This window comes from Cygnus olor, chromosome 8 (assembly GCF_009769625.2).
Source record: "Cygnus olor isolate bCygOlo1 chromosome 8, bCygOlo1.pri.v2, whole genome shotgun sequence".
NCBI classification, from domain to species: Eukaryota; Metazoa; Chordata; class Aves; order Anseriformes; family Anatidae; genus Cygnus; species Cygnus olor.
In genome coordinates, this window is record NC_049176.1 from 1,183,261 (window position 1) to 1,206,758 (window position 23,498).

A 23,498-nucleotide genomic window follows, 5' to 3' on the forward strand; every position below is an offset into this window, starting at 1 on the left:
AGCTAAATTTATTACTCTTAAATTATGAATAACTTAGTATTTTCTTGCTTTTGATATGTTGAAATGTCACGAAGCTTGAAATTTTTTTCATTTTTACATTTTTGACAGTTTTTGAAGGGCTTTCTAAGGTTTTAAAAGCATTTAGTTCTCAATGAAGTTAGTTTAAACAAAACTAAAGCTTTATAAAAATTTAATATATTGTAACATTAAAATGCTTTAAAGGAGCAATTCTGGACTAAATGTGCAAGTATTTTGTCTGCAGGATGTGAAAACAGCAAAATTGTCACTGCCATTGGTGAGTTAATCTTCAAAATGTTGAAAAATGCTCTGTTATGCGTTTTAAGCATTAGATGATGTTAGGAGATGAAAATCACTTATTGAACTTTTCTTTCAGGAAAATTATGAACATTAATTAAATGAATTTTAGTGATGATGAACTTCTGTACCCAAATGGGTGCAGAACAGAATAGGCACAAATAGAAGTGGCCCACATAGGCGTGTAACAGAAAATTTCAAGAACCTATGTAGGTAGAAATCTTTACTCTAAATTGGCTTCTCTTTATAGATGAAAAGGGTCTAAGGCATGAATCAATCACACAGTCTTGAGGGAAGAACTATGGTAGAAATTCTCTATTGTTCTCTTTGGAGAAAGAAGACATTTCATTGATTGCTCTAAGTGTTTTTTCTTTAATCATGTGAGAAAGGGAAAGGGATTGAGAACTGGACCTTGCCCTAAAATGAAATTTCCAGTATTGACTGAGTTTATGACAGCATGTTTAAAAACCTTTTCCTTTATGAGCTCAGAATAAAGCTTCTGAATGCTGAAATAGATTTTCATATGTATCTGTGCCTGGATATTTTTGTAACCTGCCCGAAAGGTGTACAAATTTCAGCCTAGAGGGGAGGGGCAGGTTAGTCCTCAAATTTGGCTACATTTTGGTCACAAACAAAAACCTTTATTACTAGAAATGAACTTCCCAATAATTTCCAGTACCTTGAGTTTTCAAAGCTGATCATACAGTAATTGTATTATAAATCAGTGGATAAAGTAGAAGACATGAGTCCTCTTGCAAATTGGTTAGTTTTGAAGTTAAAAGGAAAACTACAGGATCATTTGGGTTTCTCAGGAATGCGGCTTACAAGTTGCAGTGGTGTGACTGGGAGAATCCTGTGTGGCCTCTTTCTTGCCTGCTTCCCAGGTGAGAAGCTCACTTGTGAGCCTCTTCAACAGGCAACTCATATGCTGGGCTAATTGGCATGGGCTGTGCTGGCCTCGGGCTCTGCTCTAGAGGCTGAGGTGTTTTGGTTGCAGGGCCATGTGTATGATCTAATTAGCAGACCATAAAGCCAAATTTGTGTGGATAATCTGGTGAAGCCAGGGAGAACCTGTAATTAAGTTCTATTGCTGCTACTTCGCTGAACTTAATATTTGATTTTTGACTGATTCTGTCATTACTTTCACTTTCCCACTATTACTATGGCAGAAAATCAACGGTACTGTACAGTGTGTATGGGGGGGACGAGGGCAGCAACAGAACTTAGTCCTTACCTTCTTCTCAAAACCTCATCAGCTGAAGAGAATCTGGATGTAAGGAGAGTACTCAAGGTAGCAGGAAATCCAGGGGGAAAACCTTGGCTACTAGAAGATAAGTGTATTGGGGAGGAAAAAAAAATTTATTAAGAAATTCTGTGTGTTCTTCCCTCTGCATCTTCCACTATCTCTAAGGGAAAAATATGCTTAAGACAAAGAGGAAAAAAGTCTCTTACTAGGTTTGTTTGCTACCTTTTAGACCTGATCTGCATATTAAGTCCTAAAAACAGATGCTGGTCTTTGAATTTAGTTAAATAGAGCACCAGAAATGCGATGTTTAGGAAGGATTATTTTTCTGACAAGTGATTTGTTTGTTTTGTTTCTTTGAAATTACGTAAAAATAGCAAACAGTCCCTGATAGGGTATCACCTGGGGAGAAATAAGATGATGAACAGAATTGTAGTGATCTTTGTTAATATGAGAGAAAGGTGTAGGAAGGTAACTACATCTTTTTGCTTGATGGGTTGTCTATTCTATGAACAGTAGTGTCCTCATCGGCATTGCTGGTTTATGTACAGGCTCCTGTTCTTACAAGTGATTAATGATGGGAAGGAGAGAATGTTCTTGGGAATGTTCTTGAGTTGCTGAGTTTCCTTCTGTATTGTGATCCTTTGCCAGTTCTTTCATGCACCAATGTAAACGTGGTATTATGCAACATGGATATCAACTTTCTCATGAGAAAAGGAGGTACCTACCACCACAGACTTACAATAATGAAGGAAGGATACTTGAAAGTAAACCACTGACAAGAGTTCCCTTAAAGGAGAGAAGTCAAGACCTGCAGTGGTGTGTGTGGAAGGTAGGGCAATCCAGGGCTCATTTGCCCTCTGAGTTTCAGATTAATGTAATTTACACTGGCTCCATGAAATAGGATCTGATTAGCTACAGCAGAAATGAGTTGTTATTCTGTTTGTTCCAGTGATTGCCAGCAGGTGGCTGTCAAGTTCAGTAAATGATTTCAGCTCGGTGTCTGGAAATTACTGCAAACTTTGTTACCTGTTACTGTCACAGTCTGGGGTAATATAGTTTTAAATTTAAATTCCTTTTAAAGAGATTAACCAGTGACCCAGCATACTGATTAAGTTCAAATGTTACAAAAGGTTGCACACGATTTAATGTATATTTCTGATCATAATTCAGTCAGATGATAGTAAAATATTTTAACAACTCTGAAAATGGGTGGTGCTGATCTGTAGCTGGATGTTCCTCCACTCATTTTTCTGCAGCTTGAATTAGTACCGTGACAGACTTCATGGTTCGATATTGATACAGCATGTTAATCTATGCTCTGCTTGAAAGCTGCTAGCTAATCAATGCAGATGGTAGTTACTGTTCAAGTCTTTGCTTTTTATCTTGACAGTAATGATCTTTATGTGTGTAGATAATACAGTAATGAAAATTTTTGTCTATCAAAATTCACCATTGTTATTAACCTAATTCCACACATTTGTTACAGCTCAATGTTCTTTTAATGTAAGGAAATATGCATGGAGTGGGTGGGAGAATGGAGAAGATAGGAGTTAGGTGGAGATTTCAGAAATTAAGGTAGCAAAGCCATGGTGTTAGTGGTTGTTTCGATAAAATTCTGAAACTACATGCAATGAAAGCAAATTGCTTTGTAATACTCAAGCGTTAGAGTCCAAAGTAGTGTTTTAAGATCATGACTTAAGGGTATTCCCTGATATTTCTGCAATAATTGGCCAGCCTTCAGCTTGGGATACACTTGTACGTTGTCAGATGAAATGCTAAATTGAGTCTCACTTCACTGGAAAAAAGCAAATTCCTGTGAAATAAGAAGCTGTTTGTAGTTCAAGTATTGCTAGTTGATGCTGATTGATGCCACGTTCCCTCTGCTACGTATAGCATGAGAAGATGTGCTCTTGGCTGTAGTGTGGGCAAAAGGAGTGAACATGGGGTATTTCATAAAAGCAGATGAAAGTTCTCATTTTTGCCCTGTGTACAGCTGTGTAAGTTGTCCTTTTAGTTCTGTTATCTGATCACAGGTGATACCTTTGTTTTGCTTGCTGGGGGGTGGGGAGAAGAAATACGCTTCTCTGCTATAGAACATGCATTTCACAGCACAAACCAGAAAAGATGGGGGAGGGTGTACAGTTCTTCCCACAAAAATTCAGAGGTAGGGGAAAAACTTAGATGACCTAACCAGTGGCTGAAGCTGCCCTAGTAAGTACTGTTTTACTTTTGCCTTGAAGCAGAGGTAGTGCAGTCTAATACAGTTAGTTTTCTGCTTTTTTTTAAAAAAAAAAAGTAGTCAAAAATGCTCGCATGTAAAAAATATTTAAAAAAAATATTTAAAAGTGAGTTTAAATATTTTCCCTAATAGTAGAAATAGGAACCTAATGGAAGTAAGCCTGTAGCCAGATGCATAACTGCAGACACTTTGGAAGCTGCTGGTTATTGTTGAATAACCAGCCTCTGGGAGACAGAGGAATTCTGTGCAGATAGCAAAGCAAGTAGAATTGTCAAGACTCCTTTTGTCTCTAGATATTTTCCTAGCTGTAAAATAATGATCATCTGCTCACCACACAGGTGTTAAGAACATGGGATATTTTTAGAAATTAGAGCACTTAGAATGCTGGCAATGGAGGAAATACATGCATAAATAAAGGGAAAAGCTAAATTCTTTTGTTTTCAAAGTGAAAAGAGAATATGCTTTTGCAACATTTCTTCGTGGAGTAAAAATCCAATTTTAATATAACAAAGACTGCTGGCTAGCAGAGAAAAGGATTAATGGCATTTCACACTGAGAAAGAGATACTTGGAAATGGTTTGTTTGGTCCTGCGGATTTTTGTGGCAATGGAAAGCTAAGCTGCTTCCTTCTTTAGGAAGCATGCCTGCAGGGAGTGCCAGACAGACTTCTCTGCCACTCCAAATTAATCACACAAATTGTTGTTCTGCCAAGATAATATCCTTAGGTACACTTGTAAATCTGAGTAGATTCTGTTGAGAAGTGAACAGAATTAACAGAACATGTAACAATTGTAATAACTAGAGTGATGTAGATTTGGCCTAAAAATAAAATCAGGCAGTTTTCTTTTAAAGCCCTTGTTAATCCATCAATGATGGGAAAAAACAGCTAAGTACAGTAGTAAATTTTTCTAAGCTAAATATAAGCTGTAATCATCATCTAGAAGATGATAACGGGTTATAAGGATACTAGGACAATGCAATTTATCATGGCGCTTTTGTGTGTAAAAATTACTTAAATATGTCTTCAGTGTATTTCTCTTCTTGAGTCCCTTGGGTGAGACTTCTTTAATCATCTGCACTTTTTCTGAAGATAAATGTTTTCAGAGGTGTGACTAAGAGAATAAAAATCTGTGGGGTAATATTTGTTTAATTATGTCTAGGAGTAGGGCCAATTGCAGTTCCTGATAAGGAAACAACATCAAAATTCTAAATGATTAATTATAATGCTTCCAGCAGTGTCCCGCAGAGATGCAGTAGGCTTTTTCCCTCATCTTACAGCTAGGTCACTTCACATCCTGAACTGCTAAACTGGAGAAGAGCATAGCTCACTGTGTGGATGGGAATCTCCTAAAGCAAGACTGTACTTGAACAGGAAAGGGCCTGATGGTGGCTGATGTCAAACTTCTCTCTAAACTGAGATACTAAGTGTTATGCTGCTAAGACTTCTATTTTATCTTCAGTGAGCTAAAATTAGGTTTGATCCTAAGGTCTTTATATATTGCTTAGGAATTCCAGGTTCTTTGGGAACTTAAATGACTGCTCTTTTGTCTTTTACCTGATTTGAAGTTAAATTTGTAGTTTGTTGAAATGAGCTATGATCTTTTCACTATGGATGAACAGGTGGCTCCTAGTTGAAGTAAAGGTGAAATGCACCTGTGTGGAAACACACCTGAGATACATATATGATTGCTCTTTTAGGAAGAAGTTTGGGTTAGAAGCAAACTAAAAATCAAACTTTATTGAACAAGTAGCTAAGCAAAGAGTTGATCTAACTTTTTCTTCCTAATCCTTAAAAGCATGTGAATTAAATGAGTTCAAATATGTATTTGATTACTTTTTTATTCATCAGTGCTTCATTATCAGAATCCTCAAAATGCTTCCAGCCTGGTGAATGTTTTCAGTAACATGCAATGTACGAAGTGTTTGAATTAACATCTGTTCAATTGAAGTGAGCCCAAGTGTGGAATTTGAGCACAAATCTGGGGTTTTGTGACTGCTGGCTTGCTAAAACATCCTCTACGTTGGCCACCACAGCACGTGGCAGAATCGTTCAGCTTGTGGCTTCCCCCAGACCAAATACATTTCTAGTGTAACGTGACTGGCTCCAACACTTAACTCCAGAAATGACATCGTTGACCTGTGATCTCATCTGCTTATTTTGATAATTCACATCATCTTACTGTAATGGTTTCATATAGATCTAAAAGAATTTGTATTTTGCTTTCATAAGGAAGAAGGTAAGATTAAATGTCAATTATGTGTGGTGTGAACGAGCAATACCTGGAAGGTGACTTTGGAAACGAAAAAAATGATTGGATTTAAGTCACTTTTTTTTTCGTGATGGAGACTGAGCAGAACAGCAGTCTTTTCACTGAGTCCTTGCTGCAATTTTTGAGTAAAAATGGGAGGAAAACCAAAAATTGATGCTTTGGAGGGAATTTTGATGGCTCTCCAAGCCTCTGCCTTCTATGAGGTTTCAAAACGGACGTTTTGGTGGAAAAACTGCGAGGATTTAACACCATTTCCTTTCCAGTCGCTGAGGAAGCTTCCTCTTCCCGCCGAGGACCACTACCCGCCCGGCGGGGCCGGGCCCCACACCGCCTCAGGTGTGCCCGGGGCCGCTCCCGCCGTGACTCAGCGCGTGCCCGGCCGGCCGTGAGGCGCAGCGGCGAGGGCCGGGGTCTCGCTGCGCGAGCTCTGGCCCCGGGCGTCGCCTCAGAGCCGAGGGGGGCGCGGCCGCTCACACCCCTCCTGTATCGTTAAGGAGCATTGCCGCTGCCTCCCTCTGCCCGGTACCGGGCGCCGCCTCAGGCCGGGGGCGGGCCGCCCGGCGCCGCGGGAGGGAGGCTGGGCGCCGGGCCTCCCCCGGGAGCGGCGCCTCAGCCCTGCCCAGCCTCGGCCTCCACCGCCGAGCCCGCCCCTCTCCCAGTCTCCTCCGCGGCTCCCCCTCCCCGAGCCAGGCGGGGCCGCAGCTCGCAGCGCCGCCGTCCGTGGTGCCGCCTGTCGCCTCTCCCCGCTGACCGAGGGCACCGGCGGGACCCTCTCCGGCCGTCCCCTGTCCCCGCCGCCGCCTCAGCCGCAGCCGGCGCTGCCCGCGGAGCCGCCATGAGCTGGGGCACGGAGCTGTGGGTGAGTGCCGGCCGGCCGCTCATTGTGTCGGCACCCGCCGCCTCCCCCCCGGCCCGGCCGCTTTGTTCGGCACTGGGGAAGGGCGGCGGCACCGGCGAAGGGAAGGGGGGGGTCGGGGCGGTGTGAGGGGGGAGAGGCGCTGCCGAGGGCGGCGGGGAAGGGGGGCGCCGAGGCGGGGCTGAGAGGCGGGCGCTCGGCGGGCAGCGCCGTACCCGGGGCTTGGGGGCGGCCGTGGCGGGGTGCGGGGGGGGGGGGTCACGGTAACGGCCCGGGGGAGTAGCGGGCCCGGCTTTGTCTGCGGCGCCGCGCCCCGGGGGTCTTCTCCGGAGGGAAACTTCCAGAGCGGGGGCGGCCACCACCACGAGCCGGTGGGGGGAAAGGGGCAGAGAGCGCTGAGGGGGCTCGGCGGGCCCCCTGCGGACCGGGGCGCGAAGCGCACACACGCCCTGAGGAAAATATTCCCGAAAACCCGGGTGCAGCAGCCCGCGGCTCGGCCATGACGCCCATCGCGGCTCCGGCAGCCCCTTTGTCCCGCACGGCTGCAGGGCGCGCTGGGCGCCGGGAGCGGCGCTGCCCGGGCCGGGGGGGGATTTCGGGTGGATCGGGGTTGGGGGGGGCTGCAGCAGCGCTGTCTCCCCCGTGCCGTGTGGGGAAGCGGCGTCGGAGCTGCCGAGGGGCTGCGGCTGTGGCTTGGGCCGTGCCCCTGCGCGGCCGGCGCGTGCAGGGGGAAGCAGCACGATAGGGGCGCGCGGCTCGGCTGTGAGGAGACCAAATGGACACCGGTGCGGCCAGCGGCACCGAGAAGAGACGGGGTTAGTGGCAGCGCGAGTGCGCCTTTGTAGTGCGTGCCTGTGTGTACTACGGCCGTGGAATCGTTAAGGATGGAAAAGATCTCAGTGGTCGTCTGGTGCACCCGCCCCTACCCGGGAGAGGTTATAGGTTGGTGTTGGGGAGAGTCGGGGGGGTGCGCTGGAGGAGAACGCTGAATTTTTTTGTGTGTACTTAAATACGTATCGTTTCAGAAACCAGACTTTCAGCTTACTCATCTCTGTTCCTTTTGGCAGCCTCTTAATTTTGTTTTCTTTGTTCGGCTTGCGAATGATAGCTAAGGTTTTGTGTTCTGACTGGTATTCAGTGTTGCGAGAAAACGCTTCAGAAATACGTACAAAAAGATGGATTTCAACTTCAGACTTCATTTCAATAAAAGGCAATTTTATTTACAGTGTCATAAAACTGCCTGAATTGTATCTAGACCTACTACATTTTTGCCCTAAGTCACTAATTCCATTGTGCTGGTTTAAAGAAATAATGCCAGATATTTAAACTAAAAGTTCTATGCTACTGCTTTTATTTCAGCAAAATTTAATACGCTTTTTCATACTATTAGGAGATAGCTATTTCCTTAAGGTACAGATGCAGATATATATATAATGGTCTGTTTGTAGGTATATAGCTAGCTTCTCTGATAATTTAAGTTTTTATATTAAAATGTACCTTCTAAATGGGTTACTTTTGTTGAATTATGTCATGCTTTTTGAAAAATTGTATCTTAGGACTATAAAGCCAAGTATTTTCTTACACAAAAAAAAGTTCAGTGCTTCTCATACCAATTGAAAAGAATATCAAACGTTTGCTTTGACATCTTTAAATGGGCAGAGAAACATTTATCTTTTAGTTCTGGTGTAAAATTTTGTTTATAAATATATTAGCTTCCCTCTAGACCAAAAACACAATGAAAAACAGTGCTTTGGGAGCTTTGGAGACAGGGCTGCGAAGAATGGGCGGTTAAAGTATTAGCTGTGTTTTCGTCGTGAGGCTTTCCCTTCGTCTTCCCCTGCTGCTACCCTCAGCGCAGCCTCGAAGCAGCAGAGCCAGGCTGGACTCGCTAATGGCAGCGGGGTGCCTGCGGCTTGGTGCGGGGCGTCCAGCGGCACGGCGTGCTGTGCTCGGCGCGGGCACAGCGGGGAGAGGCCTTGCCCTTGGTAGTGCTGGTGCCTGGGGTTCCGAAGGGCAGGTTGGTGGGATCAAGGCTCGCATCTGGAGGACGTTTTTTCTGGATGTTGAGCAAATGTTCACAATGTGTTTGTAAGCAAATACGTGTGTAGGCTCTCCTCGTACACTGGTGATTTTGTGTCAAGCTCCTTAGTATCTCTTCATGCTGATCATTGGTATTTGACACTGATTTGCAGTTCTGATGTATTTGTTTATTTATTTTCCTGGAATCTGTACGTACTTCTGATAAAGTAAAAAGTGTGCAAAGGTACATTTAGAGGGAAATAAGGATCCAGAAGAAAATATAGGGGATTAGAAAAAACAACTCATGTCCAATATTTATGTGGTACCTGTTTAATATGGCTCTTCTGGTATTAAAGTGCTGCATATGTTGTTCATGTTTAAAGTATCTTCAATGGTTATATCATGAAAAAAGGGAAATATTTGATATATTTGATGGGCCAGTATTTCCTAATTCTTAAATTCTTCAGCTGCTATTTCTATTTGTGGATTATTGGGTGTTTTTGCCTTTCAGTCAACCATTTTTATAAGTACACCACTCAGAATTAGGTATACGGTGGCCAATGCACATATATCTTGGGGAGGCTGAAGTAGAGGTGCTTCGTGTTTTTAGTGTGTCTTGGCCAAACAGCATATTCCCTGGTGTGTAACTGCTTTCAGTAATGATCTTTGATAACACTATAAAATAATACAAACTAATAATAGTGAAATAAATGTTGATTTGTTCAAGCCATTCTGTCATTAGAACTTTTGTTTTACCTTTTTTTCCACACTATGTGAAATGTTTCTTTTTTTTCCACAACAAAATTTTTGTGATGAATTTTGAGTGTTGTTCCACAGATAATTATTAGTGCATTTGTTTTTGTAGTGACTGCAGCATATACGTCATGATATGTGCTCATTAAAACCAGGATACTTCAGTGAACTAGTTTGCATGATAGTCTTCTCCTCATGGTTATGAGAAAGTAGTGGGAAGTGGGACATCTGGGTTCTAGTTGTCTGTCATCCAGGTAGAATTGTATTTTCTGAGACTCGGACTGCTGTGCTCTAAATTCTCCTATCTGTAATACTTAGGTGTTTGTTTTTTTTTTTATTATAGATAGGAATTGTAAAGCAATGATCATCTGATGAAAGGGTGTATATAATAACAAAGTATCATTGTTTTGTTGGTAATGAGAAATTGTTGCTTGTTGCTGTTCACTTAGATACACTTTTCAGGGTTTTGACTTCAGTAAGGTTTGTTTGTTTGTTTTGGTATTATATTTTTGTTCTCCTCATGAGCCACTCTGAGGGCATACACGTTCAAGTCCTGGGTGGACTTGCACACTTGCTTAATAAGATGCCCCGGTCTGACTTCTGTCAAATTGTATTGCAATATCCAAGGCAAGATAGAATAGAACTAAGGCTGTGGGCCTTAATTTAGCAAGTGAAGTATTTGGAAATAAAAATGATGGATTCTGATTTGTTCGAGTCTATTTGGCATGAACCTCTGTTCAGTGTATATGTTTGTACATCTGGAGTTCTTTCTGTGATGGGCATCAACTGTACAAATAATATTAACATAGAAGATTTGACAAACCGTACCTGGTTATTGTCATCTTGGGTTTTTGTTCAGTTAAGTTGAATATATAGTGTTTTGACACTAAAGGCTTGCTGAGCTTTGGAGACTGGAGGATGGTTAGTGATGAAGTCCTTCGCTTAATGGAAGCAAGTGAAGCTTAGTGTGTGATTGGCAGTTTTGTTATTAAAGTAGCTTCCTTGGAAATTAATTAGAGAGGTTAAGGCTGCCTCTTTGAAAAACATCCTTTTTGATTTTTTTTTTAACTTTTAGTGTATCTTCTGTGTTTCTGAATCTCTGAATCTCTTAATAGTAGTTGGCAGCAAAAGAGGTCGAATACCATGTCAGAACATTTTCAGTCTGTAAAACCAGTCTAGCCATCTGTTTCTCACCTCTTGATAAATATTTAAAGCAGAAGTTTTGCTGAGGGCTTTTGTGCTAAGATATTGTGATTTAGGAAAATGGCTATGGAAGATTTAATGATACTATTGTTGTGAGCTCCTTGGGGCCAGAAGCACCCCATCTTTTATAATTAAAAAACCACTGGCACTGTAGAACGCTGTTTTAGAAATGAGTTACATCTGACCAAAGATCAAAGCATGTTTGGTAATGTGCTCTTTTAATCTTTACTTAAACAGAATTAATTCAGTGCCTAAAACCAAGTTTTATTTATGAAAATGTTAAATAATTTTCAGTTGCACCAATAATTTTTCAATTTTTTTTGTAATTTTTCTTGTGCTTCTGATGCCTGTTTCAGTCATTGTTTGCCTCTTATTTTAAAATAATCTATTCTTTTTGTGTAGAAGAGGGTAAGTTGTGTGGTGATGTTGTCTGATTTTAAAAGTCGCCACGTTTAATTGTTGATGGTAAAACATCAACAAAAAGTAAATATGAAAAAGTTGACTTTAACAAATAATAACTATTTCGTTACATGTTTCTTTCCTAATAGTTTGTCATATTTTTATTCATAGATCAGAAAAACAGGTTTTCAATCTAAATAATTTTTTTTCAAAACAGTTTGATACTGAGAAACCTTTGTGTACAGTTAATACAAGAGTGAGATTATATAGTCACTGCATTGTTAATGGTAGTAATTTCTTTTAAACAGAAAAAATTGAAAATAATTCTACATATTAAGCCATATTCTATGCGGAAATTCTTCTGTGGTTTTGAATCTTAATGTTTCATAAACTGGTTTTCCAGAATGGTAACGTGTACTGTGTTAAGTCAATATTCTATTTTATATGTAGATGTTTGTGAGATGAAGCTTGGATTTTTTTTTTCCCCAGATTTCTCCTTCAACTGAATCCAAAGAGTGCAAGTAGTTCTCTTTTAATTCAGTGTTCTTGCTGTTGTGGTCTGCAAATGTGCGCAAGGAATGTGTCTTGTGGCTAACGTATGAAATTACACGGTTTTCTAGATGTGTGAGATGGCCATACGTTTCCTCTGTCATGGGTAAGGTACTGGACAAAACATGTAACCTTTGTGAGGTTACAGTCTGTTTCACAAGGAATATTGTGCGGCTTATCTCATTCTTGTCAAGACTTCTTTGATTTCCAAATGGAAAATTATGTAAGGATCGAGTACTTGATTACTTGATTAGTGAACGTGTAGTTACCTCAGGCTTAGGAATGAAAACAATTGTACTGAGCTGTAGTTAGAAATAATATTTGTCTTTATTTTTCCAGCAATTGTCTGTTTCATAAACATCTGACCTTTTTACTGATTTTTCCAGGAAGGGGTGAGTCACTGTCTTGAGACTTTATCAGTTTGGTTTTGATGTTGAACATACTTTAATTTAAGGAAGCATACGTGCTTGCGTCCTTGAGTATCTGTTTAGAGAGTATTTTTTTCAGTTTTGAAAACCATTTATCACCTGATATCTATTAAAATGGCATCTTACTTTTATTTATGGCCTGATTTCTGTATGTACTGAGAAATATAAATGCTCTTCAAGGAAGTTTTTACAAGCATACATGGGACTTATTTTTTTCTGAAATGTACATGCTATCCGTATTGATAGTACAAATTCTGAGGGTTGGCTGCGTCAAGAATCTGAATGCTCGCAGTTTGATTTCCTGAGTGAGAATGGGAAGAGATTTTTTGAGATTGTAAGATTTATTTATTTATTTATTTATTTAACTCAGCCAAGCGGAGGATTTCTTTAAAGACCGTACCTATCAAAGTAATGCCTGCAACAAGGTCCTTTGGAATGGCAAAATCCATCAGGACCTGGGATGGAAAAAAGCAGGAATAGAGAAAAGTCTTGTTATCAATGTGTTCAGGTTTGTTCTTGGTGAGGAGTGACCAAGTAGGTATGATTTGGGCTTTCAACAGTTTGCAAATAAATAGTCAAAACCAGAAAGTTTGTATCAGTGCATGAGTAGAGTTGTCATTTGTGCTATAGACATACTGAAATAAGTTGTAATACCCTGGGAAAACGTCTAAAAGTTCATTTGTGTATTTAAATTCTTACACTGGACTGATCTAGGTGAGACACTATATTGGCAGAAAAGTAGTTAAATACTTCAGCCCTTAAACTTGCTGTGCAGTTTTTTAGCATGCTTGGTGAAGCCAGTAGTTGAGTAATGCAGTAATTTTTTTATGGACGGGAAGTTCTTCAGCACATTTCAGATTAAATTTTCATTGTTCGTAGCACACGTGCACACTTTTCCAGCAACTTGAATTCTTTTGGTAGAAAAAGAATCCCCAAAGTCCAGATGTGTTCAGCTTTTTCCTTGTGTTGGTGAACAAATTGTTCAGTGAAAGCTGCAATTCCAATCAGCTTGTTTCATTTTGTCCCTAGTGAGTTTACGTACCCCAGTCCCAGTGCTCTCTTGGCAGCAAGCTTTATAGGTTCGTCCTCGGAAGCATGTCAGTGTTTCAGCTGGATGGGAAGAGAAGGAAAAAAAATGTATTATAATAATGAAAACCTTCTGGTTTTCATTAAAATTCTGACCCTTTACACTGACTTTGTTTGTTTGTTGTTAGTCAACAAACTTTGTTCAAAATTCGTCTTCTGCTTTGTCACTTAAAATAAAAAGGGCATTAGGCTGGTAAAACTGCTTGCTGGCATTGTGGTTTGTACATTTATACATCGCTTTGTTACATCTTATAGAGGAGAAATGTAGTCTCATAGGTTTGAAAATGCTGTGAGATCTCAATTTTTCTTGGGCTTTACTGTGGACCTGTTGTATCATCTTGGGCAGGTAAACTTATTTTCTGTCTCAGGTTGTAAAATTGGAATAAAGTTTGTTTGCATCAAATTAATATTGTAACAGTATCTGCATTTGCAGAATACTTCAAGGTTATTTAATTGTAAGTTCAAAGTAATACCGTGTTTTTTAATGTTATATGCAAACCCAAAAAGCCGCAAACTCCTGATAACTTCCTCCTCATTCTCTTTCATCAGTCTACATGAAGTAACCATTTAAAACTCTTCTCTGTAAAGCGTAACTCCATTTTAACTACCTAGTTAGATTTTGTACAAAAAAAAATGTATGTTTGGAAAGAAATCTGTTCACAATACTTGATCGAATGCCACTTGAATGGGTGAAGTCTGCTGTACACTAACAAAGCTCATCATTTTATAATTATTTCTTCATGTAATGCTTATCCTTACTAAGTATTTGTTCAGGAGGCAAATGCTGTGTAGTTACCCTGTCACTGGATGGTACGCAAGTCGTAGTGCCACATGCTGCTTTATAGTTCTTTATTAAGCAAACAATGTTTTTGCAGCATTGCGCAATGAAATTACATCCACTTGATTTGAGTTTAGAGTGTTAGTTAAGTACTGAAGAGCATCTGAAATATGACAGCAATTGCACTGGAGAGTCAAAAGGCAGTCTAGATTTTTGGCATATTTAGGGGAACCAAATGTGTGTGAAGGTGATGAAAAAGGGCATCTGCCTTTTGCATCTTTGTCTGTTTGGTAAATCCTTTGAAAGGCAGCATTTGATTTCTCGTTTCTTTCATGCTGGGTGTCCAATTCAGGTGGATATGAAAACCTTCCTCTCTGTAAACGCTGGTTAGCAGAGTAATTGAGGGAGTTTGAATGTGGGGTACACTCATTTGCTTCTTTTCCCCAGGAGCTTGATTTCTTTCCAAGAAGATAAAAAAAAAAAAAAAGTGTCACTTTTCTAATAATATTTTCAAATAAGTATTTGCTGTAGGCAGCATAGTTTTTGTTTTTTTTTCAGCTTTGAGTAGGAACATAATTGATACATGTGAACCAAAGACATTGTCTGTGCTGTGCTACAGTTGGCTTTTTCTGCAGTAGAGGAATGTTCAGGTAGAGGAAATTTTAACGTACCTAATGCCCAATTTATTTTTTATTTTTATAATGGATAAATTGTTCCTGTTCTAGCAGTCTTCTGTGACATCTAGTTGTCTTGATTTTTCTTTTTGCTGTTTATGTGAAGTTATGCACAGTTAGAGGAATATTCTCAGTGTATTTGACATCCGTAATCAATACTTGGAGTGTGTTTTATGTTGTTTGTATTTATTTGATGCCTAGAGCCATTAGTCACATAGTGGGTTTGAATTGTGCTGTGCTTGTTATGCTGTGCACAGAGTAAAAGGACTATTCCCAGTTCAGTGCCAGCAGGAGGTAGGTCAGTTACTGGCTGTGCCAAATGACAGAGTTGTGCAGACCCAAATCTCATGTAGCATGATGGGCACTGATCTCAGCTGCAGCATCTTAACTGTTTGTCTTGGAACACAAAGGAGGAGGGCAGGGAGAATTTGCAATGTTTGCAGGGATTAGATCATAAGCAACCTACGAAGCAGGAAATAGTTGTTGAAATGTACGAAGGAGTGTTGGAGTCTCTTGGAAAGCAAGTGTCAGTCCTTTGGTACGATGAGGTAATAGAGTTGGAATCAGACAGCAGTGCCCTGGAAAGTGAGGTCAAGAAGCCAATGTTTGATGCAATAGAGAAGGATGCAAAGAAACGGGGTGAGAATACTCAAGAAACATATGCAGGTGAAATGATATCTCAATACCAGAGGAAAGGATGTTGCAATAATTTAAAAATGAGATGCATAAAGAATGGATAAAGATTGCAGCTGTTGGAATGGCTTGAAAGAGCGTAATTTTCCAAAAACAACATAGAAAATGTTATTAACATAGAACATGGATTTGAGATTCTGGAAAGAAATCAGATGCTCAAGTGAAAGAAGAGTTAAAGGTTAAGTCCACAGTTTATAAAAGATAAAAAGCAATGAAAAGCATTGTTAAAGTTAAGAGATTATATGCATTATCTGGATTTTAATGAAACACTTTTTATTGTAGTTTTTCCCTGAAAATGAATTCAAATTTATGATTAGTAAGTGGAAAACTCTATGAAGGTTCATTAATGAGGACTGATAAATCAATATAGCTCTGAAAAGTCAAGTAAGAGTTCCCTCCTCTCCCTTAGATAAACTTTTGTTTAGGTACTAATAGTGCAGATACTTGTCTATGTATTGTACGAGCATTTGTTCATTTTGCGAACAAAAGCCTCACAGGATCACATGGATGTGCTTGAAAGTAAGTATTGTATACAAGTAACTTCTCAGAGCAGATTTTTTTTTTTTTTTAAGAGAGGGGACAAATGGGAAGCTAATGAAGTCAGCAGATACTCCAGTGATATTGCGGTAATAATGCATTCTTCCAGGTGATCTTACAGAGTGGTCTTTTATTTTTCACCCTGCTTGGCTCCCAAAGTGTGCTTCTGAGGTAAAATATGCAGCATATCCTGTGTTACAACTTTACATCTGAGTTTCCTGGCTCTAGCTGTAGATTGTGGTTGCTGCCCTTAATTATTTAAATCAGCAAAAATTACTGATGTTTTGTTATTTTCATTAATTGTTATGGGATCTCATTTCAGACTTACAATCTTTGACTGCTGGAAACAGGGATTTAGTAGAACGGGGGATATGGGTTAGTACTTGGATTTATGAATGGTGAAAATTCTGCTTTCAAAGGATTCAGAATTAACCTCATTAATTAAAAGCTTATCTTAACAACTATTTTTTTTACTGTCTGGAGAATTCGCTAAGAAGTAGATAGTGACATTTGAGATCTGTGCAGAATAGCCAAGAAGGTGCTTGTTTATTTGGAAGAGAGGAAAAAAAAGATGAACTTCCTGTTGAAAAGCAATTTGGGATCCTGTAATAAAATGGGAAAGAACAGCAGGCTGGAATTTCTGGTTAGGTCTTTTATCTCAGAGGATGACATGTTTGAAAGAGGAAAAATGGGTTTCTTGAAGATAAACAGTAACTTAATCAGGAAAATCCAATTGCTTGGGATTTTTCTGCTTCATAAATAATGTGAGGGGACTGTATAGTGTACAGTGCCATCAAACTTCAAATAGAAATGTCATCATGTGAGGCAAGTAATTTTGGTAAAGCCAAGTTTCCTCACTCTGGTGCGGGGCTCAAATACTTATTCCTGTAGTAAGGGGTGTGATAATATGATTAAGTCTTTAGATTGAAACTAAGGAAGTAGGGGTTGGATGTTATTTGTTTTGGTTTTGCTTGATTGCTTCTTTGTTTTGTAAAAGCTGTGAGGCTTTTTGTTTTCCTTGTCCTCTTCTCACTCCTGTTCAAGTACTGCATTCATATAACCTAGGTTACTTTGTCTATCTCTCTGGGTTTGAGACCCTACTAAGTAGTTTGTTCCTGATTGTGGTCCCTTCCTAATAGCACGGGCAACTTCTTGCTAAAATGGCTTTTTAAAAAACATTTTTCCTTTGGTACTGGTGCTGGGCAGTTTAATGACCATCTGTTTCCCAGAACAATACTGCAGGTCTTCAGGGCACTAGGCTAGCTCTTGAGAGTGAAGTTTAATTCCCTGAGTTTCAATTTCATCTTCTGCATTCCTGAAAGCGAAGTAGTGAGATGCGAGGAGATGCACATAGAACCCAATCAGTGGGTTGTAGTCGGAGTCCAGTAAAACCAGGAATTGGCTCTGTCAGTTAAAACCTGAGTAGGTACAAATAAAACAATGTCAGGCCATTTATGTTAGCTACTCTTTGTGTTTTCATGGCTTAACAACCAGTGACTTTCAACTACTTTGATTCTGAGGCATTATCATTTGATTTCACTGAAATTTCAGGCAATAAATGAACTGCAATCATTTTCTTAAAGGTTTAAAATAAATTCTTGGAAATCAGCTGCTGGTGGTATTTATGCTTAGTAGGTTATAGATAAAATATTTTTCCATGTTCTGTCTGGTTTATACTGCAAGGCTGTAATTGTGGGCTATATGAGGAATACGTCCTGACTTTGCATGAAATGCCTTGCAATTTTTGAGAAACCGTGTAATCAGCTGAAGGTAATAATGCTGAAGGGCCAACTTTGATGCTTTCGTTTCAATAATGAGGCATAATGAATTATCGGTGCTTCAAATATGTTTCATTCTTTAGTATTAATTCTGAAAGAAGCGTGGTTGTTTCATCTCTGTACAGACTTAAGGTGGAAGTAATGCTGTTAGATTATTGGCAATGAATGCTGGGAAACTGAGAACAAACAATCAATTTCTAACAATTTCTAAACCTAATTTCTAAGGTCCTATATGTATTTTTAGAATCTTGATAAACTACTTGTAGTACCTTGTACTTAGCGTTTTAGACTTTTGCCATGCTGACGTAATCAGACCGTAAAGTTAAACCTGAAGCCTGTGGCTTTCATGACTGTTTTACTTCATTAGATCATTGGAAAAGAGGCTTCATTTTTTTGCTGACTTGTTTTCATTTGTGGTAAGATAAAAATATGTTCTTGACTGTTACTTGATTCAGCTTTGCTACCTTCGTTTCGGTTCATTAATTTACTTCGAAGCTGGAGAGTGGAGATATTTCATCTTGGTGCAAAGTACCATTGAACGTATCTCATATTGTTAGTTACAAAATGTTTTGCTTATGATTTCTTTATGATATGAAAACAAATTTCACTGTCACAATAAACCTTGTGATTTTTTTTTAACCTGAATTGCCCAGTCTGCTCTTGTAGAGTTGTGATATTTTTTCTTATTCTTACTGTGAGTTTTAAAGCATCTGGGAAATGAATCCTTTATGTGACTGTTTGTGATAGATGCGATGCAGAAGATCGTTCAAAACTTTGTCAAGTGTATTTTGATAATTAGGTTTTTTTCCTGTTTTAAAAACACTACTCTTCTAACAGAGTGCATGTGCTTATTGTTAAATTACACCACCGATCATTTTCCTTGAAATTTAAGGTATTTGGGAAGGAAAAATATCTTGTTAATCTGTCAGGGAAACAGTGTGTTTGTATTATTTGATCTTGCAAAGTACATTTCTATTAGAAAAATGTGTTCTGTGAATAATCTTAATATTTTTCATATAATCCAGGTTATGATGCTGAAGTGTCTTATGGTGAAGTATAAGAGAAAGTTGCTGTATAGTTTCTAGGCTTATATCCTAAAAACTCTTGAGATAAATTAATACACAGTGGAATCATGTTACATTTTAATGTTATTTATCTGAATCGTGAAACTTTGAAAAATTCCATGGTTTTGAAGATGCCAGTAGTGACATCTGGTTTTAATTAACATTCTTTATTCAGTTATGTTAATGCTACTATGAATTTTGCTTTAAAAACAATGAATGCAGTAGATTCCTTTGTGAACATGGTGTTTTTTTTTTTTTTTTTTTATCTGAAATAATATTCCAAGGAAGATAGGAAGGCTCTAATTTACTGCCTTGTCAATCTCCAGTTAAGTATGTGGATCTGGTTTTAAAATCAAGTTTGAAAAACACTTCCTGTTGTTTGCAAGATATTCATGAAGAGAAAATGGTGTGCCTTCTCTATTCTTTCTTTTGAACGCTAAAATATTCACAAAATATTCAAAAGGAGAAATTCACCTTAGGACAGGGCGTTTAACAGAAATATCCCCTAATCTATTGAGTTGACAAAAACAAACAGCATATGGTGAATGAGTTAAGAGACTAGCCTTCCAGTTCTGCTGGCTGTTTACCTCACCAGTCCCCTGTGATCTTCTGAAATATAGAACAGTGTCTACTCCTATTTCATGGGAGGAGAGCGTGCTCAGAATGGAGTATGTACAGACATATTAAACTATTCTGTTAATATTTGCAGCCTTTCACAAGCAACAAAACGCTAAGAATTGCGTTCCATAAAATTGAAGAGGTGATCAGAATACCTGTGTATGGGTACCTTACTCTGAATAGTGTAGAAGAGCAAAATTTTGTTTACAGTCTATGTAGTACAGTTGTATTTTTTGAGTACCAGGAGCATCAAAGGTAAGGTATATGCCTTCATCTTAAATCTGTTTGACAGGTGCTGATAACAGCACTTTGAAAGACCTTCTTATATTCCAGTTGCATTCACTGTGTTACAGTATATCTGCAATAGGAATTGTGAGAATAGATGATACAGTTTACCAGAGCTAAGCTCAATGAGGAGTTTCTGTCTGGATCTCCGTGTCTGTGTTTAAAGGTAAGATTGATCTTCACCTGAAGGTACAGTGCTCTGTAGGTTTACTGGCTACTTTAGTTACATTTATTGTGAGAAGTGATCTGAAAATTAACATCAGGATGTGTTTGCTTTGTTCCTGTGTTATAAGTTTTATTTTATGAGTTCATTGTTTACTCCAAATTATTGTTCAGGAATAGTGTCCTGAAATATATTTTGTTTAAGGAATAGTTGAGTCAAGGTTAACGTTCCAAATAACCTATACCTTTGTAAGTCTGAAAAAGATAAAAGAGGCCTTGCTCTCTGTGCTGGAACTGTGAAGTCATTTCTGCTGCTGATACTCAGTGCTTGGATTCTGTATAAATATTTTTATGCAAGGTTTGTCCTAATTGTCAGAAAGATAAGCAGCATGATACAATATGTACCATACAATTTGTTTCTTTGTATTTACTCCACTGAGATAAGACTTAAATGTGCATCTTTAAATGTGAAACGCACCAAATCGACATTTCTGTATGGGATTTGTACACCCTACTTGTTATGGTTTTTATGTCAGTTAAAAATGGTATCCTTAGTACTGTCTACTTAATGTAGCTGAGCAAATAAATACAGGGAAGTGATACTTGGATGACAGGGAAGTTGATACTCTCTCCCTTCTTTTTTCCCCTACCCCAGCTGGCAGAAAGAACTTCCTTGTTCTAAATTAGTGTCAGTTGTTATCACAGTCATCTTGGCTTCTAGGGAGTTCAGAACTACAACTCGTAAGATATATGCAAACTAGTAGTTATTTTACCCATGTCACAGTCATTAAAATTTCCACTAAATAATATAAGCTGGATTTCATGGTAGTGCAATTGGACAAACTGAAAAATCGCTTGTGCAGAGTTGTGCGTGTATGTGTAAGGGATGGAATCCACTCGCTAAGTAGCGACTGTGTCCTGCAAAGCAGTGTTCTGCAGGTGCATCATGACAGAATGAGCAGCAAAGGTGGTGGAACTTCTCTTCTGAAGGTATGATAGAGGGTACCTTGGTGTTCTGATTCCTTCACAAAACGTTTAGCTTGACCTTAGTGTCTCCTGTGTACTTCTCCCCTGGCTGATTTACCTCCAGGGTAATTACCTCCTCCTCCTCGCAGCGAACCTTTTCCCTTTGTAACACATGTACCACTCCCTTTTCCTGAGCATACTGTTCTAAGTTCACTTGTTACTGCATGGAGGGGAGAAAAGCCGTAGATATCCTGCTTGTTGGATGCTGTGCTAGACTGGCCAGAGCAGGAATTTAAGTCAGCTGCTCTCTGAAGAAGCTGGTGGTAGGTACGATCTCTTTGCTGTTTCTACAAGTTTTCTAAAAACTTATCCTTTAGAATGCAAAAGTAGATTGTTAGGTCACATATGCAAGAACTGGAAAGTGTCAAGGCTTCCTGCTCATTTGGCTTTCTATGGATGCATTTCTAATAACATTGTGGAAGTATGTATAATTTTTTACAGAGATACTTATAAGTTCTTAGTTTTAAGTTTTGGATAGTTTCACCAATGGTGCTTCATAGTACACTAAAATGTTCACCTTGTACTTTGTAGAACCATATAATAACCCTTCTAATTGAGGAACAAAATCATTCTTTACACAGCTTTTCAAAAGTAAAAAACTTGCAGCATTGTTTTCCAGCCAGATAATTGCAGATTTTCAGATTTTCTACAGGCTAACGCTAGTCATGCTGTAAATGTACTGTTTTGGTACAGAACTTCTGCTTTGTCTGAGGCCTTGTGTGGCTATTGCGCATGCAGCAAATTTAGTATTCTGCTACTTCATTGGTACGTAGCCACAGTGCTTTATACTTTGTTTTGTTCCAGTCTTGCTGTAAAGGTGGGATTATCTCCAGGTTTTTCTTACAATGAGCAACAGCATCTTTGAGTTTTGAACAAACACTAATATGTTTTTACTGTGATGCATTATATCACAGTTAATTTATGGTTAAGCTTAAAGTCTTCATGGCTCCTTTTACAAGTGACATAACTAGGACTAAAATCTACGTAAGCTTCTTGTCCCATCCCTGTAAGCGTTCAAGGCCAGGTTGGATAGGGTTTTGAACAACCTGGTCTAGTGGGAGGTGTCCCTGCCCGTGGCAGGGGGTTGGAATTAAGATGGTCTTCAGGGTCCCTTCCAACCCCAACCGTTCTGTCGTTCTATGACTCTGTCTAGTGACAGCATTCAGGCACTCCCAGGACACTCGCAAAGTGCCTGCTTTCAGGCAGACCCATAGGTAAGCTTGAGAAGAATTGAGTTTCTCTCCACTTAGGTTTACGTGTTGATACAGTGAGGTAGACACACCATTCAATTCATATGAAGATGCACATCCATTAAATGAAGAATTTTAGAGGTTACTCCCAAGCTGGACAACAGGAGCGTGTGTTGAGCTACCCTCTGTAGCAGCTTGTTCCTTTATACTTTTACTAATGTTGGTGCTCAATGCCGCAGCTGTGAACTGGGACAATCAATTTGCTGTGCTGGCAGAAAACTACTGCTGTTAAAATCTAATCATTAGTCTAACAGATACAGCCAGTGGCATGGGTGAACTGAAGTGCACAGCTGTAATCTGTAATGCCAAGCAGTGTCCTCAAGGACACCATACCGTAAGATGGCTGAGCTAATTCACCAGCTGCCTGCTTCTGAAAATGGTGGCTCATTCCTTCCCCTGTCTGGATGCTTGTACTGGTCTGACCATTCACAGAAGTGGTTCAGTGACTCCTTGGATCATCCTAGCTTAATCTGCCATGAAATCTGTGTCAGTACTTTTACTTCCAAATGTAAACGGTCTCTTGTAGTACATACAGTAATACAGTAGATGTGTTAGTGGCTTTATTTACCTACTTGTTTTTCAGCTGATCTCCAAATGCAGAACTCAGTTGTGTTGCACTTCTGGCTGGTCATTCCAAAAGCAACCACAAACTTTTGTACTCCTCTTCTGTCTGTGGTAGATTCCTGCCTCTTCCTGCAAAGTGACAGAAAGGTGTCCGTCAGGCCTCTGAAGCTGCTAGCTGCCAAGCAAGGCATCCCCTCCTGCCAGACATGACTTTCCATTTAAAAAAAAAAAAATCCCAGTGCAGTTCTTCTGTTGGTGGTCTAAGGAGATCTTAAAAGAGAGAAACACAGACTTTGTATTTCTCTTCCTCGACTGTTACTCTCCATTTGTAGCTTCTCTGTAAAATCCTGATTTGCTGTATGTTATCTTCAAGGGTGGCTATGTCTCCAGTGGTTCAGTATCACTTTTGAGTTGATTGCTAATTTTATCTTGCAAACATTTCTTTAATAATAAAATACAGAGATTCAACTTTTTAACAACAAAGTTGACAAAGAATTGGTATCGCTCTTTCAGATTATATACAAAAGTTGAACAGGCAAAAGGATTTTTTATACTGTGATCTAGCTGTGAATGACTATTTCTTATTCCTTAGAGCAAAGTCGTTGTTCGTTCAGCTAAAAGTCATGTTTTAATTGTTGCTTTTTTCCCTTTTGCATATTCAGCACTTCAAGCCTGCATTTCTGGCAGAGTTTCTCACCTAAATATT

At 39.4% G+C, this 23,498-nt stretch overlaps 1 protein-coding gene across 5 annotated transcripts in view; it reads left to right on the plus strand.

Moving 5' to 3' along the window:
* The first annotated feature begins 6,717 nt into the window (after positions 1-6,717).
* FNBP1L (formin binding protein 1 like) overlaps positions 6,718-23,498 on the plus strand; it is a 53,382-nt gene continuing 36,601 nt past the window's right edge. For all 5 annotated transcript variants that reach the window (XM_040565622.1, XM_040565624.1, XM_040565625.1 and 2 more), the window contains exon 1: positions 6,718-6,929. In XM_040565622.1, the coding sequence (XP_040421556.1) occupies positions 6,906-6,929 (24 nt within the window). In that variant the 5' untranslated portion in view covers positions 6,718-6,905. The remainder of the gene's footprint in view (positions 6,930-23,498) is intronic.